The 17,567-nt window shown below is 40.3% G+C and overlaps 1 protein-coding gene across 2 annotated transcripts in view; it reads left to right on the top strand.

Annotated features, from left to right (window-relative positions):
- FBXL7 (F-box and leucine rich repeat protein 7) overlaps window positions 1-17,567 on the top strand; it is a 421,061-nt gene that overhangs the window by 234,668 nt on the left and 168,826 nt on the right. Inside the window, exon 1 of one of the 2 annotated variants that reach the window (XM_043489232.1) lies at window positions 9,944-10,119. The exons of the other annotated variant lie outside the window; for it this stretch is intronic. Coding sequence (XP_043345167.1) covers window positions 10,113-10,119 — 7 coding nt within the window. The 5' untranslated portion in view covers window positions 9,944-10,112. Of the gene's footprint in view, window positions 1-9,943; window positions 10,120-17,567 lie in introns of those variants that run through there. 2 annotated transcript variants of the gene reach the window in all.

Raw genomic sequence — 17,567 nt, 5'->3', positions numbered from 1 at the left:
GTGTAACATGCATGAATGAGTTATAAGCCTAAGTAGCAAAATGAATGAATGAATGAGAGCTGTCTAGTAGAGCCTTGAGTGACCTGTGCTGATGAATGGATGAAACTACATTGTAATTAGCATTGAAATCATTGGTACTTTTATGACTTCTCCCCTGGTATTGGACAGGTGGCATTCCTAAAAATTTTCAAGCATTTTCCTTTCACTCTTCTGTACACAATTGCATTAAAATTACCATTATTTACTGAAAGTGAAGGAAAGTAAGTGTTAGTCATTTGGTCATGTCCAGCTCTTTGGGACCCCATGGACTGTAACCCACCAGGCTCCTCTGTCCTTGGAATTATCCAGGCCAAAATACAGGGGTAGGGTGCCATTCCCTTCTCCAGGGAATCTTCCCTACTCAAGGATTGAACCCAAGTCTCTTGCATTGCAGGCTGATTCTTTACCATCTGAGCCACCAGGGAAGTCTGAACAAAACTCAAACTGTTACTTGCTGAACAAAACTCAAACTGTTATCACGAAATAAGGATCAAGTGAGTCTGAATTAATGTATTTCTCTCCAGTTCACATTTCTGTGGCTGATTACTTAATAGTCTAAATATTAGTTATAGATATTTAATTGTTTGACCACCATGGCTATGAGGATTCATAGTTTTTCAATTAAAAATGTCAAAAGAATAAAAGGAATGACTAATGATAAGCCTAAGGAGGAAAACCGTTTTGTTAGCTAATCACTGTTTTTACTCCTTTCTGTATTCACTAACATGTTTGAAATAAAGTAATTCATTCAAGCACATTTTTGAGTCTCTGTTCTATGCCATACATTCTCTAGACACAGAAGAGGTAACAGTGAAGATAAATACTTGCCCTTATGGAGCTTACATTTTGGGGGACGAGAGAGGCATTTAACAAATTTCAAAATAGTTAAATCATATTACAGTATTTAGCTAAGATACATGGATTGTGGTTTAGTCATTCAGTCATGTCCACCTCTTGGGACCCCATGGACTATAGCCCACGAGGCTTCTCTGTCCATGGTATTCTCCAGGCAACATAAATGGAAATAAGAGTGATTATGATGAAGGGTGGTAGTATTGCTACATGAAATGGGTTCTTGGGGAAACAAGAGAGTTTGGTTTGCACATGTCTAGGGAAAAAAGTATCTCAGGCAGTGGGAAACAAGATGCAAAAGCTCCTAAAATAGGAATGTGCATTAAGGTGTTACCAGCAGGAAGATGGTTACCAGTGAGGTAAGGATGACGGCAGGGCAGATTGCATACCATCTCCTAGACCATGGCACACACTGGACTTCATTGTAAGTGTAATGGGAATCTACTGGAGAATTTGGAGCATAGAGAACTTGATCAGGTGTATACTTTAAAAAATGTAACTGCCAGAGTTAATAGACTATATAGTGGGCAAGGGAGAAGCAGGGAGAAATCACAGAACTCTTGTTTTTCTGAGGTGAAAAGATGATGGTTTGAACTGAGATCTTGGTGAGAAGTGGTTCAGTTTGAAATATCTGTTAGTACCAGAGCCACCAGAAATTTCTACTGCATAGAATGTCTGAGGCAGTAGAAACATGTGTGTGTGCTAAGTCACTTCAGCTGTGACTGACTCTTTGAGACCCAGTGGACTGTAGCCCACCAGGCCTCTCTGTCCATGGGATTCTGTAGGCAAGACTACTGGAGTGGGTTGCCATGCCCTCTTCCAGGGAATCTTCTCAACCCAGGGATCAAACCCTCATTTCTTATGTCTCCTGCATTGGCAGGCAGATTCTTTACCACTAGTGCCACTTGGGAATCTCAGCAGAAACATACTAGTCAATAATGATCCCTGAGTGTCTGGCCTGAAAAATTGCGTTGGTTGTAGTACCATTTAATGAGGTGAAGAAGACGGGTGGAGCAGGACTGAGGAGCAAGAAACAAGACCTGATTTCTGACGTGTCACTTTGAGATGCTTTTTAGACTTCCCAGGGGAGAGATGAGAAGGCCGTTAGATGAATGAATCTGGCTAGAGATATAAAATTGAATGCCGGCAACATTGAGATAGTGATTTAAAACTCTGGGATTAAATGAGATCATGTGAAGATGGTTCTTCTCAAAGTCTCTCTGATCTGGCTAAAGAAACTTTGATTTTTCTCTCAGTTGCTGTGGATGGACACTTTATCAAATACGGTAAAAATAATGGTTTGGGTTTTTTTTTGGTAAAAATAATTTAAAGGGAAAATAAAACTAAAAGAAAAGTGAAAGAAAGAAATGCAAATGCCAGCTATTTATTTTATTTTTGCTATTACATTTAATGGATATGAAACTGTTATGCCAAATTGCTGTCACAGTTTCTAAGCATTTACGCTGGCTTGTTGTACCTACTTTTCTGTACGCTGATGACAAAGTGTAAACCAAGCTTGGAATGAGAGAAGAGGAGCTTTGGGTTTCCAGTGTTAGCCTGCAGCAAGATGAGGAGGTAGACCTAAAAGACACTTAGATATTATATTCATGGATAATTAAAAAGAATTACCGCAAAATACTAAAATGGGTCTATGCCTTAACATCAAGCTGGGAAGTGGTCCAAGTTCAGTTGCCCCAGTTGGAGAAGCTGCAGCTTCTAAGTTTTTAGAAAACATAAGACTATAGTTTCTAGAATTCAGATGAAGAGAGTGTCTCAAGAAAAATGAGGCAGCTATATAGCCTATATATATGTTCCCAGACATCAACTAGAATGATCAAAGAGGCCAGGAAGGATACAAAGATATGCTTTTACTTTTACACTTTCCTTTCCCTACAGGTTTTCATAGGATGAAGTTCTACCAATCTTTAGCTTTGTCTCTGGAGAGTCTGTTCTAAGATATTTTGGGGACAAGCCTGAATGAAGAAGCTTAAAAAAAAAAAAAGAAAAGAAATAAGCAGCTAGATCCATCGCTAAGGGTAGAGGAGTGAGATCAGAGTTTTAAACATCTTCCTCCTTAAAAGCACAAGCCAAGTGACCTAACTCTTAAATGGGAGGCTCTAGGGGTTCAGCCTGGCGATTGAAGTCATTACCAAACCAACCATTTCTATTTATTTGGTTGTCCCTCTTTATCATTAGCAGTAGATATTATTTCAACCAACACATTCTCTGAATCAGGCCAACAGTATAATGGTACTCTTGATTTTTGCAGCAAGATTGTTTTTTCAGGCAAAGGGAGAAAAAAAAAAATCTATGGATGATGGTTAGTTGGTTCAAATGCACACATGTGGATCCAACCGAAGATTACTACCTTATGTGGAGCCCAAAGGGAATTGCACAATCTAGATTTTCCATCTGTGACTTACTTCACCCACTTAAAAATATTGCCCCATATTTTTGCTTAGCCTGGTATTTGTCTCTGCTCATCTTTCCGCTCTCTTACTGTGTTCTCCAACTGGGGCAGCTGATCTTGGACCACTTCCCAGCTTGATGTTAAGGCGTAGACCCATTTTAGTATTTTGCGGTAATTCTTTTTAATTGTCCATGAATATATCTAAGTGTCTTTTAGGTTTACCTTAATCCCAGTATGGCAGCTTTACCTATATCATTGGTTCTCAACTGGGTGTGATTTTGCTTCCTAAGGAACATTTGGAAACATATGGAGACATTTTGCTTGATTCAGCTGGGGGCTGAAATGCCACTGGCCTTTAGTGTGTGGAGATCAGAGATGTTGCTAAAAATCTTAAAGTACACAGGAAAGCCCCTGACAACAAAGAATTATCTGGTTTCACATACCACTAGTACCAAAGTGAAGGAAGCTTCACATATACCTAGACATTGATTCATTCATTACTTACCCCCATGCTAATATTTCTCTCCACTTAAATATCTTAGACACTTTCAGTTACTAATTATACTTGATTAAGAAATAACAAAAAGAAAAAGAGAAAATGACCCATATGCTCAGAGAAGCATATTGACTAGTTAATGGCTACATAAGAAGTAGGGCAAACATGTCTTTATAATGTCAAGACTTCTGATTCTACTTGTGAATTACATTTGTAAGTACTTGATAAAGGGGTATCCTCAGTTGATGGCACAGCGTTATTAACAGAGGAAGACCTGAGTAATGAAATGAACTGACAAAAAGTCTGAATTGTAGAATGGTTCTGGTGAAATTTATTGCATTACTTGCATGCCCCTTGCCTTGTCCTACGCACTCACCAAGTAACCTCCCAGAGGAAGCTTGCCCTGGCAGAGCCCTGGGGACTCTGCCCACAAAACATCTTCCTCTTTGGGTGGACAGATTGCAAAATGGCTCCATTTCTGAGCTTTACAGTCACAGGCCAGGGCCAGGTTTTGATGGGTCCACACTGGCAGGCCTCCAGGTTCATTTTGCAGGGGGCCAGGTGGTTTTATAGGCTTTTTTCAGCTGGCTCAGTGGTAAAAATCCTGCTTGCCAATGCAGGAAACGTAAGAGATGCAAGTTCGATAACGAGGTCGGGAAGATCCCCTGGAGGAGGGCATAGCAACCCACTCCAGTATTCTTGCCTGGAGAATCATATGGACAGAGGAGCCTGGTGGACTGCAGTCCACAGGGTCATAAAGAGTCAGACATGACCAAAACACCCACACATGCGAGGTGCTTTTGTGCAGGACACAACTTGCACAGACTTACACAACAGCCCTGCTGGAGCTGTGTCTTTGTCATGAGCATCCTTCTTGGTCTTTATTTACTGCACAAATGTGTGTGAAGTGCCTACTGTGTATCCACTGTAGACACTTGAGTGGCCCAGCAAACAAAACAGATAAAGATCTCCACCTCGAGGAGCTTACATTCTGGTGGCATTTACAGTCTAGTGGTTGTTTGTTGTTCAGCCTCTTAAGTTGTGTCCGACTTTGTGCAACCCCATGGACTGTAGTCCACCAGGCTCCTCTGTCCATGGGATTCTCAGGCAAGAATACTGGAGTGGGTTGCCCTGCCCTCCTCCAGGGCATCTTCCTGACCCAGGGATTGGACCTGCGTCTCTGACGTCTCCTGCATTGGCAGGCAGGTTCTTGACCACTGAGCCACCTGAGAAGCCCAGTCTAGCAGAGCTTGTGTTTTAAACGTTTGTGTAAAGTTGATAATAAATGTATACTCTAGGTGAAAAATAATAAACGGCTGAAGAGTTTCATCATTAGGGGTCCAGAGAGCAGTGGCCTAGTTTCAATCTCACCAGCTCCAGGCTGGGCTTTCTTGCGGCAGGATGTTCAGCTGACCTCATCCTGAGGTCTAACGCAGCTTCCTTCTTGCCTTACTTACTGTAACCCTATTCTCTGACCTCGAGCCTTTGTGAGTGGCCTGGCTCAGTGAAGAAGGAAGCATTTTACCCCCTGCCTGGCTCTTAACACTTCCAGCAGCCCCACCTGTGGATCCTGGCAAGTCTCTGATTGAACATTTGACTTCAAAGCTCCGTTCTGAATTTATGAGACATTTCCTGCTCTTTGGGTTTTGTTTTGCATTTTTTTTGCCCGCGGGTATCCAAAAGCCCATGTCTCGTGCTATATTGGTCTGAAGGCTTCTCGCAGATATTTTTTCTGTTCGGGGGTTTGGAGATTGGTGTTGGACAGTGTCATTAGTGCTGCTTTGCTTCAGTATTTGCTCCAGTATTTATATGCCGTGGTCACCACCCTTTTAACTGTAGTCTGAAAGCAAAGCATGTACTGGACTGAAAACAAAAAAATAAAGCTGAGAAAGCAGGCAGCAGTGAGCAGCTCGCGGAAGTGGAATGCAATCCTGAAATGTATTTGCTGAGGTGTGAGTTACCATCAGTCTTTCCTTGAACATCTGGAAGGAAACAATGTCCAAACCAACATGATATAAATTACTAAGCTCAGTCATTTCTGTCCTAAAATATGTCAGCTTATGTCTTTTACACTGAAAGAGAAAGATGCATTCTTTTTTTTTTTTCCAAATGACAGAAGTCATTTGCCATCATTCACGCGTATTTCTCTTTCTGGGTTTTGATTCTGAGATACTGTAACTTCTGGGGACTGCATGCTTTCAGGGAGATATTTACACAATGTTCTGTAAAGCTACACTCCTAGTTTCTTCACTGTTTTTGAAAACTTGCCTTCTCTTTCCATTAAGTTCTGACGGGTAGTTACACTTTTCTTTTCACCTTTTCCTTGGTCCCTTGTCAGGGGGTAACTAGAATTTGGGTTGCAATAAAGGGGACCATTGGGAGAGGGGAAAATGTGTGTGATATGTTAGTTTGAAAGGAGGGTTCTCAGGATTTCCCTGGTGGTCCTGTGGTTAATAGTCTGTGCTCCCAATGCAGGAGACCTGGGGTTCAATCCCTGGTCAGGGATCTAGATTCCACATGCCACAGCTAAGACCCAGCACAGCCAAATAAATACATTTTTAATAGATTTTAGCAAAAGGAGGGCTTTCACATGAACTTTGAGGTTCAAACTAGGACTCAGTTGACTTGGAGGCCAGGCCAGGCTTCTGATGCACAGGGTGGAGGCATCTCCAGGTGGAGGTAAGTTCAGAAAACCTTGGGTATGATTGTTTCAGAATCTACTAAGGATTTTTGATATCTTCTACACAAGCTTCAACTCATTTGTAAGGCCTGAGAGTATTTTAGACCATAGAATTCCTATATGAATTGAATGGACTCACATGCTTTTCCTATCATTTTAGAGAATGACTGTTCAGTTCAGTTCAGTTCAGTCACTCAGTTGTATTCGACTCTTTGCGACCCCATGGTCGCACACCAGGCTTCCCTGTCCTTCACCATCTCCCAGAGCTTGCTTAAATTCATGTCCATCGAGTTGGTGATGCCATCCAACCATCTCATCCTTGGTCGTCCCCTTCTCCTGCTTCAGTGTTTCATAGCATCAGGGTCTTTACCAAGAGTCAGTTCTTAGCATCAGATGGCCAAAGTCCTGGAGCTTCAGCTTCAGCATCAGTTCTTCCAGTGAATATGCAGGACTGATTTCCTTTAGGATGGACTGTTTTGATCTCCTTGCAGTGATTACTACAATAAGTAAAAGTTGGTGAATTTCAGACTTTGATATCAGTTTTAAACTGTGTCAAAGAGAGGAATGCAGTGTTTATGGCCTCTGATGATGGCTTGTCATTTTTTTTTTTTTTTTTTTGGCTATGCTGGGTCTTCCTTGCAGTGGGCTACTCTCTAGTTGAGGTGCTTTTTCGTTGCAGTGGCTGCTCTTGTTGCAGAGTGCTCAGGCTTCAGTAGTTGCAGTGCACAGGCTTAGTTGCTCCTGAGAATGTGGAATCTTTCTAGACCAGGGACTGAACCTGTGTCCCCTGCTTGGCAGGCAGATTCCTAACCACTGGACCAGCATGAAAGCCCATACAATGGCCTATCTTAAAATGCATTCCTTGTATATTTTAGAGATTAATCCTTTGTTAGTTGTTTCATTTGCTGTTATTTTCTCCCATTCTTAGGATTGTCTTTTCACCTTCTTTATGGTTTCCTTTGCTATGCAAAAGCTTTTAAGTTTAATTAGATCCCACTTGTTTATTTTTATTTCCATTATTCAAGGAGGTGGGTCATAGAGGATCTTGCTGTGATTTATGTCAGGGAGTGTACTGCCTATGTTTTCCTCTAAGAGTTTTATAGTTTCTGGCCTTATATTTAAGTCTTTAATCCATTTTGAGTTTATTTTTGTGTATGGTGTTAGGAGGTGTACAGTTCAATACCAGAAAAACAACCAACCCAATTAAAAAGTGGGCAAAAGACCTAAAGAGACATTTCTCCAAAGAAGACTTAAAAACATATGCCGAAGATGGTGTATAGCCAAAAATGCCTAATAAACACATGGAAATACTCTAACATCGCTCATTATTAGGGAAGTGCAAAATAAACCTCACCACACACCAATCAGAGTGGCCAACATCAAAAAATCTACAAACAATAAATGCTGGAAAGGGCATGGAGAAACAGGCATCCTCTTGCATTGTTTGTGGGAGTGTTCAGTTGAGTCAGTTCAGTTCTGTTCAGTTGCTCAGTCATGTCTTCCTCTTCATGACCCCATGGACTGCAGTACACCAGGCTTTCCTGACCATCACCAACTTCAAAGTTTACTCAAACTCATGTCCATTGAGTCCATGATGCCATCCAACCATCTCATCCTCTGTCATCCCCTTCTCCTCCCGCCTTCAATCTTTCCCAGCATCAGGGTCTTTCCAAATGAGTCAGTTCTTCACATCAGGTGGCCAAAGTATTGGAGTTTCAGCTTCACCATCAGTCCTTCTAATGAACACCCAGGACTGATCTCCTTTAGGATGGACTGGTTGGATCTCCTTGCAGTCCAAGACACTCTCAAGAGTCTTCTCCAAAACTACAGTTCAAAAGCATCATTTCTTCAGTGCTCAGCTTTCTTTATAGTCCAACTCTCACATCCATACATGACTACTGGAAAAACCATAGCCTTGACTAGACAGACATTTGTGGACAAAGTAATGTCTCTGCTTTTTAATATGCTGTCTAGGTTGCTCATAACTTTTCTTCCAAGGAGCAAGCGTCTTTTAATTTCATGGCTGCAGTCACCATCTGCAGTGATTTGGGAGCCCAAAAAATGAAGTCTGTCATTGTTTCCATTGTTTCCCCATCTATTGCCATGAAATGATGGGACATGATGCCATGATCTTAGTTTTCTGAATGTTGAGTTTTAAGCCAGCTTTTTCACTCTCCTCTTTCACTTTCTTCAAGAGGCTCTTGAGTTCTTCTTGCTTTCTGACATAAGGGTGGTGTCATCTGCATATCTGAGGTTATTATATTTCCCCCAGCAATCTTGATTCCAGCTTGTGCTTCATCCAGCCCGGTGTTTCTCATGATGTACTCTGCATAGAAGTTAAATAAGCAGCGTGACAATATACAGACTTGAAGAGCTCCTTTCCTGATTTGGAACCAGTCTGTTGTTCCATGTCCAATTCTAACTGTTGCTTCTTGACCTGTATACATATTTCTTAGGAGGCAGGTCAGGTGATCTGGTATTCCCATCTCTTGAAGAATTTTCCACAGTTTGTTGTGATCCACACAGTCCATGGGGTCGCAAAGAGTTGGACATGACTGAGCGACTGAATTTTTTTTTTTTTTAACTCATCCATAGAGCAGAACACATTTGAGTCAGTTCGGATGAGGATGAACCTAGAGCCTATTATAGAGAATGAAGTAAATCAGAAAGAGAAAAACAAATATCATATATTAACACATATATATGGAATCTGGAAGGATGGTATCAATGAACCTAAATTTAGGGCAGCAGTGGAGATGCAGACATAGAGAGCAGACCTATGGACACAGCAGGGGAAGGAGAGGGTGGTTGAATTGAGAGTAGCATTGAAACATATACAGTATCATATGTAAAATAGATAGCCAGTGGGTATTTGCTGTCTGATGCAGGGAGCTCAAACCTGGTGCTTTGTGACAACCTCGAGGGGTGGGAGGGAGATCCAGGAGGGAGGGGACGTATGCATACCTATGGCCAATTCATGTTGATGTGTGGCAGAAACCAACACAAAATTACAAAACAATTATCCTCCAATTAGAAACAAATACATTTTAAAAAATGCGTTCCTGTTTAGGGTTTGGAATATTTCCTCTCATTACTTTTGTAGTGGATTTAGCTATGGATATTTTTTTCTCAGATTAATATTTAAGTAAGAAAGTATTCTCTCGGTGCACAACGATTACCCAGCAGCCGGAGGCCTGTCCAGGAGTTAGCTGCTCAATAGTTAGGAAACTGATAATAGATTAAAAATGGATAATCCACAGAGTGAGTGAAAATAAGACAGACCTTCAAAACCCCAATGTCATTCTCATTCAATATCATTTCACGGAATGAAGAAATAAAGAACTTTAACTCGCTAAGTAAGTGTAAGGTTTTTTGGTCGAGAGTGAGTTCCTCTTATAAAAATTTTCATATTTAGCACTTATTTCCCGTCGATCATCAGAATTTTTTTATTTTCTGGTTCTCACAGTTTGCCAGTCACTCCACACAGAGGAAAAACCTCACCTAAAATCTTGTGAAAAAAATGAAAGGAAGCATGTTCCTCAGATGTGTTCCCTGGAGGCATGTGCTGCAGCAGGAGTGAGATGGATGAGGGGCTCTGAGTCTGTGCTTTGTCACGCAGTTTTCATGGACAGAACATGTCAGGTAAAGGAAACCCAGTGTAAGAAATAATCAACAACACTGTATTTTCCAAAGCATTATATTTTAATCTCAAACTTTTGGATTTCTCCAGCCCACCAGTACCAAGGCAAGTAACAAGTTGTGAAGATTAAGAATTTCAAAGCATTATGATTTTGAATTTTAAAAAAGCCTAAAAAGCTATGCAACTTCATATGCAATCAAAGAATTTAATTTATAATTTCAACCAGGCTCAGCCAAATAAACATCTCATTGAACCTGTAGGTAAAGAGCTTAAAGAATATATGCAGTCAAAGAATGATAAATGGAATTCAATAGTATGTGTCATGGTTGCTAATTTATTATATATCAAAATTCGTAGTGTACTGTTTACTGACTTAATTTTTATTGCTCCATTTTAGGAAGTCTATATATGTTTATAGAGATTTGTATAAGATCAACCCCAACCTCAGTCCCCCAGTCCTTTTCCAGTAATGTCTTAAATTCATAAGCAACAAATTACCCTTCTAGAAAGTTCTGGGGGAACTGGAGACTACTCCAGGGACGGTTGTACTTTTCACCTAGTTCATTCTTGCTCTAGAGTGATGTGTTCAGGGATTTGTCATCGGTTTAATCAATCTTTTTCTTCAGCAACATGTTGACTTTTGGACAACATTGTTTCTGTTGTGATAAGACTTTGAACACTTCTGTCACTTCAACTCAAGTAGGACTTGGCTGTTGAGCAGTGAATTCAGGGGCTGTTTTCACAGAAGTCTGGAATTTCGGGAGCAGGCGTGGGCTGGACACCCTGCCACATGCACACTCCCTCAAACACAGTCTGTCTTTTTTTTTTTCCCGTCTAGTGTTGTGACTGAATTCGCTAAGCACTTAAGTATCTCCTACTTTGTTCTTTCAGCAGACCGTTTGTTTACTTGAGAGCTTATTTTGGCAAGTGAATAATCAGCTATCTGAACAAACTCAAGGACGATCAAGGAGAATAATTGACCTCAACTTTAGATGATCCACATTTTTAATGTTAGTATTTGTGACTTTGCAGAACAATTGATCACAACTGATTTGCTTTCTTCCCTGTCTGTGAGACTACATCAAAAGCTCTAAAGTACCCTTAGAAATCAAGTTGTAAAAGCCCTTGTTACTGTCAAAATTCTATGTGATTTTTTAAAATCTGCAGATAAGGAAGCATGGGTAGAAGATTCTCATGACCCTCTGTTCTAAAGACAGAATCCAGGGCCTTCCCTGGTGGTCCAGTGGCTAAGAGTACATACTCCCAATGCGGGGGACCCAGGTTCAATCCCTGCTCAGGGAACTAGATCCCACATGCTACAAGAAAGATCAAAGAAGCTGCATGCTATGATTTTGACCAGGCTCAGCCAAATAAATACATATATATTTTTAAAAAAGACAGAACCCATAAATCCATGTTATGTTGCTTTTCCCCTTCCAGAAACTTAATTGATAGAGATCCATTACTTGTGTTATTATTGAGCACTATTAATCAGATATGGTCAAGTGCTTCGATCTAGTTCTCCTAGTAGGTATGTTTATTGTTTCCTAGAAGATTTAGCTGTTTGCAGGGAGAGTAGAAATAATGGGATCAAGCAATGGCACACACTTTCAGAGTGTGCATGCCAGTGTGCTAAGTTGCCGCAGTTGTGTCCAACTCTTTGCGACCCTATCGACGTAGCCCACTATGCTACCCTGTCCATGGGATTTCCTACACAAGAATACTGGAGTGGGTTGTCATTTCCTTCTCCAGGGGATCTGCCCAGATCAGAGATGGAACCCCTGTCTCCTGTATTGCATGTGGGTTCTTTAACACTGAGCCACCGGCTCAGCCACCTGGGAAGCTCATCAACTAAGACTAGTGTTGGCTTTTTCCTTTGTTGTCTAGACTCTAGCTGACTCTACTAGTGATTTTGGAAAGCATTAAGTCCTTGGCTTTTTCAAACCGTGCCCACAATAGTATCAAATTGTTTTCAAATATATCTCACTTCCTGCTATTAGGAAAATCCTTGCTCACTCCAAGGACCAAAGTACATGACTTCTAGATGCAAACTAGGAAACAAAGAGAGGGACTGATTAACACAATTTATAGCTGTAATTTGTGTTGGGAAAGTAAAGGGGTGTGGCTGGAGTTTATTTCTGAATATTTAGGAAATCTCATCTGCCCCTGTTGCTCAAGATTTCTGAATTGCTGAAACATTTTCCAAAACCCCATAATGTTACTCAGATTTTCATACCAGACTATTGGTTGAAAACAAGTTTGTCAATATAAGCTCTGTATGTCTTAGGTAAGGCTCAGCTTAAAAGAGATTTAATTTTGTAATTTAATGGATTAAGGGGGTCCTGTGTGCACTGGCTAAAAAATGTGATGGACAAATATCAGTAGATCCTATCCAAGAACACCTGTAAATGAAAAATAGGATGGAGGCATTGAGAATATGAATGATCAAGCAGGCATAAAAGATGAATTTCCAAGAGCTGACTTGCTCTTCTGTGTGTATGTGTGTGTGTGGCTTCTTTCTTTCTTTCCTTCTCTCTCTCTCTGTCTCCCCTCTTCAAGTAAAACTTCGATCATCTACCTATCACATAGGGGAGCGATTTCTGAACACCAACAAGCATAAAGCTTTCAGCAAATAATTATACATTGCCCGGGCAACCAGCCTTAGGAAAGCTCAGTTTGTGATTTTAACCAAAGGCAGTTTTTAAAAGAGCATCCAGGAGAAATATCCTTGGCCCCTTGACGTCCTTCCTCCATCGAGGTTAACACTCTGTATTCTGTCTCCATTCTGTCTGGAAATAACCAATAACAGTAGCTAGCCAATACAAACTCCTAGCCAACAAGAACTAGCTAGACGTATGTTATCAACCAGTGTATAAAGTGTGATGGCTGGTTTGCAGATTGTTTTGCAGACAACTAATGGAGTAAGTGAGAAAGCCTGGCTCAGAAGATATCCGTTGTGACATTGCAATGCCTGGGCCAGAAAACGCTTGTTGCATCTGTTGAATCCACTGCATTCTGCTTTTCCTTAATGGTGGAGGGAAAAGGGAGAGGGAAAGAAAAGATAGTCAGACTCCAGACTACCTTGCTGGCTGATTGCATTCAAAGCATCTGGTTAATGAGAAACTGACTTGTTGTTGTTGTTGTTGTTGAGTCACTCAGTCATTTCTGACTCTTTGTGACCCCATGGACTGCAGCAGGCCAAGCATCCCTGTTCTTCACCATCTCCTGGAGCTTGCTCAGACTCATGTCCATTGAGTCAGTGATGCCATCCAACCATCTCATCCTCTGTCATCCCATTCTCCTCCTGCTTTCAATCTTTCCCAGCATCGGGGTCTTTTCCAGTGAGTCAGTTCTTCATATCAAGTGGGCAAAGTATTGGAGCTTCAGCATCAGTCCTTCCCATGAATTTTCAGGTTTGGTTTCCTTTGGAATTGACTGGTTGGATCTCCTTGCAGTCCAAGGGACTCTCAAGAGTCTTCTTCAACACCACAGTTCAAAAGCATCAATTCTTTGACACTCAGCCTTCTTCATGGTCCAACCCTCACTTCCATACATGAAGACTGGAAAAACCACAGCTTTGACTATAAGGACCTTTGTTGGTAAAGTAATGTCTCTGCTCTTGAATATGCTGTCTAGGTTTGTCATAGCTTTTCTTCCAAGGAGCAAGCATTTTTTAATTTCATGGCTATAGTCACCATCTGCAGTGATTTTGGAGCCCCAAAAAATAGTCTCTCACTGTTTACATTGTTTCTCCATCTATTTGCCATGAAGTGATGGGACTGGATACCATGATCTTAGTTTTCTGAATGTTGAGTTTTAAGCCAGCTTTTTCACTGTCCTCTTTCACCATCCTCTTTCACCTTCATCAAGAACCTCTTTAATTCTTCACTTTCTGCCATAAGGGTGGTATCATCTTCATATCTGAGGTTATTGATATTTCTCCCGGCAATCTTGATTCCAGCATGTGCTTCATCTAGCCTGGCATTTTGCATGATGTACTCTGCATATATGTTAAATAAGCAGGGTGACAATATATAGCCTTGATATACTCCTTTCCCAATTTGGAACCACTCTGTTGTTCCATGTCCTGTTGTACCTGTTGCTTCTGACCTGCAGACAGGTTTCATAGTTGTTTTGAGTATACTGAGAATTTTCACAGTTCCAGAATTAGTCCTGAAGCAGTCCAATCTAGTCACTGATTTGCATGTTTCTGAAATCTCAAAGGATTTCCCAAAGATCTGGCTCAGGTTTTTTTTCCATTAAATCTAGATGACGTTTTTAAATATTTCACTCCAGTGTATTTCACTTGAAAAGTGTAAGCTTCAGACATAGCATTTAACAGTTTCTTCCATCAAGATGAAGCAAAATCAAGCAATGCTCTCCAAACCCCCACCCGTGCTTCTATTGCTTTATGCCTTCATGTAAAAGGAAATACTTTATTTAGTTTTATGAGAGCATATCTGTAGATTTTCAAACTTCCTCCACTCCTTGTAAGAATTTCAGTGTTAGCTGAAAGCAAGTTACCTCCTCTCTCTATTTCTCTTTTTTTTTTTCATTTTCATAATTACTGTCCACTTGGAAACATTTGGTCTAGTCCATAATGATGCTTCCAAATGGCAAAATTACCAGTAGCAAAGGGTTAAAGATAATGGAAGGCATCCTGATATTACTTTTCATACTCATTGAACAAATTAGTGTCAGTCCATCCTTTCCTCAACAAAAAAAATGAGTTGGAGAGTTCAGTCCCAATAATTTTGTCTTGCTCTGACTTATGACAAGAATGTGCTTTGTAAATCACAAGAGAAGTCTTGAAGTCACTAAGTGTTGAGACAAATGGACCGTTTTTAGGGTATGTTGATTGGATGCACACATTTTAAAGACATATGACCCTAGTTTTACTAGCTGTGTTGAGCTTAACCAAGAAAAAGAAGGGCTTCAAAGATCAAACCCCCACAGCAATACAAGGGTATCCATTTTTGTGAAGTGGGTCATTTTTAATGACTTGCCAACAACCACTTGTATAATTGAAGTCGTTAAGAGATCAATTTCCAGTATGCTTTTCTCCTCCTTTGCAAATGTTTTAATGAACTCAGTGCATTCTTAAGCATCATCTAATATGAAACATAACTTTGATGGACAGATGTTAAGAAAGGAAAAATATTTTTTTAAAGATGTACCAAACTCAAACAATTTGCCAGTCTTTTTATTTATCTATAAAAAATTGGGATCAATAACTTTGACAGAAGTGTAAATATGAAGGTTTCCAAGTATTGTTTGCTGGGGGAGAGTGTTAGAGGTAGACAGCGTTCCTTTATGTGGCATAGTGCCTACAGAGAATAGATGAAAAGGTATTTCTGTGAACCTCAAAAAGTAAACCAGTGTTTCAATTTAGGAATCAGGGAGAGATAAATGAACAATAAATTCCTTGTCATTTCAAATTCTAAGTCTTAACTCCTGCTTCAGAATTTCTTCCTACAAGATTTTTTGTTGTTGTTGTTTTTCCTCTTAAAGACAAGTTTTGTGGTTAAGAAAAGTTATCAAAGAGATGGTGAAATAACACAAAACCACCACAGGCTTTGTCTTGGTTCAAGGAGGCCATTAGGAGGAAATTGACTAAAGCTGTGCAGCTCTGAGACCTGGCCTCTTACTCTCCTTTACATTTTTTGCAGAATGCTTCAAATTCTTGGTCTACTCCTAGGAGTCTCTCAGACTTCAGACACTAATCCCAAGTAGAGTCGCAGAGTCCGGAAGACATCAATTCACTGTGGCAAACAGAAAGCTGAATGACATTCCTGCCAAAACCCTAGGTGGATTTATTTTCTCCACAACAACAAACCTTCCTGACCACATGCTTTGTGTTGTTGTCTAAAGGTAGAAGTAATAGACAAAAGAATCAGGATTTTTCTCTGCATTCTGGGAACTGCATGATGCTGATGAGAAGCTGAACTGCAGTTCTCTCATCAGTAACTAAGAATGATTAGCATTTCCACCAGGGCTCTTTGGAGGATGTAAGTAGGTTAAATACATGGACAAGCTTCGGGCACTGAAGGCGCCCCCCAGATCTCCAAGGGCTGAAGAACAGCACTAAATAGGAATGAAGCTTCAGCCAGCAAATTTAATCAACCTCTTTATATTACATACTCATCTTCTACCCACAGCTAGTTGGTTCCTCTTTTCAGGTTAACAGATAAATTAAAATGCCTTCCTTTTCTTCCTTTATTTCTCCCGTTATACTCTGTTTGACTTTGTTGACCCCTATTTCATGGTCAGATTATGATAATAATGGGAGAAATAGCAAGAAAGAATTAGGAAATCTAGGAGCCTGGGAAAGCTGGCAGAGTGAAACCTAGTGATAAGCCAGGTTGCGGGTTCCCATTCCTCCAGGGGACCCTCTCTTTTACATAAAAATATTTTGAAAATCACCTTATGCATGACTTCAGAATCAAATAAATGTCAAATGCTTAAAATAGCTAAAAACTCGGAGGAAAAAAACATAAAAACTCTATAAGAAAAGAGTTTAACATTTATATAATTTTGAGGAGAGAAAGGACTTCGTAAACACAATCCCAAGCTCAGAGTTTGCCTAAGCAGCTATAATATACATAGTTTCATATCTATATAATATATAACCATAAATATAACACTATGAAACTTTTGCATAAGCAATAACTAATTGAAAATAAAAGTAGATGAGACAATGGAAAACAAAAGTATTTTCAACATAAGAGAGTGGCAGTATCTTAATTTATAAAGAACTCTCAGAAAACCAAAGAAAGAAAACCCTTGAACATGAGAGGGTTAAAAAGACTGTTTACTAAAGAAAGGAGAAATGCAAATGATGCCAAAACCTACTTTGAAATGTTTATCCTCACCAGTTGCTTTAAAAAAAATGCATTTTAAACAGCAATGAGATACTCTCAAATGGGTATTGATTAGAGAAAAAAATAAGGGAACTAGGTACTGTTGAATTATGGTGACTAAAAGAGAAACAGGCCATCTCAGGGCTATGCTGTTGCGGGAGGAAATTGACAGGGACTGTCTTCAGGAGCAGCCACATGGCCACAGACATTTGAACTTAACCCTTTGTTTCAGCAGTCCTACTTCAGGGAAAATGTTCAATGGATATATAATGGAAATATTCAATGGATCTATAATCCATTATATATGCAGTGATGGGTCTGTGGGAGTGGTTCCCAACTGGGAATTATTTTGTCCCCCTAAGAGATATTCGGCACTATCTGGAAATTTTTGGTTGTCCCAGCTTGGGGGGAGGGAATGCTACTGCCTCCAGTGGATGGAGGTGCGTCCTGCAACGAGCAGGAAGACCAGCAGGGCACTGAGAATGATCCAGTCCAAAGGCTTCATAGGGCTGAGGATGAAAAATCCTGGTATACATGAATGTTTGTGCTGAGTCGCTTCAGTCGTGTCCAACTCTTCATGATCCTCTGGA

The sequence above is a fragment of the Cervus canadensis genome, chromosome 16 (assembly GCF_019320065.1).
Source record: "Cervus canadensis isolate Bull #8, Minnesota chromosome 16, ASM1932006v1, whole genome shotgun sequence".
Taxonomy (NCBI): domain Eukaryota; kingdom Metazoa; phylum Chordata; class Mammalia; order Artiodactyla; family Cervidae; genus Cervus; species Cervus canadensis.
The sequence above is the reverse complement of the archived record's forward strand: the minus strand, read 5'-3'. Positions and strand labels throughout refer to the sequence as shown.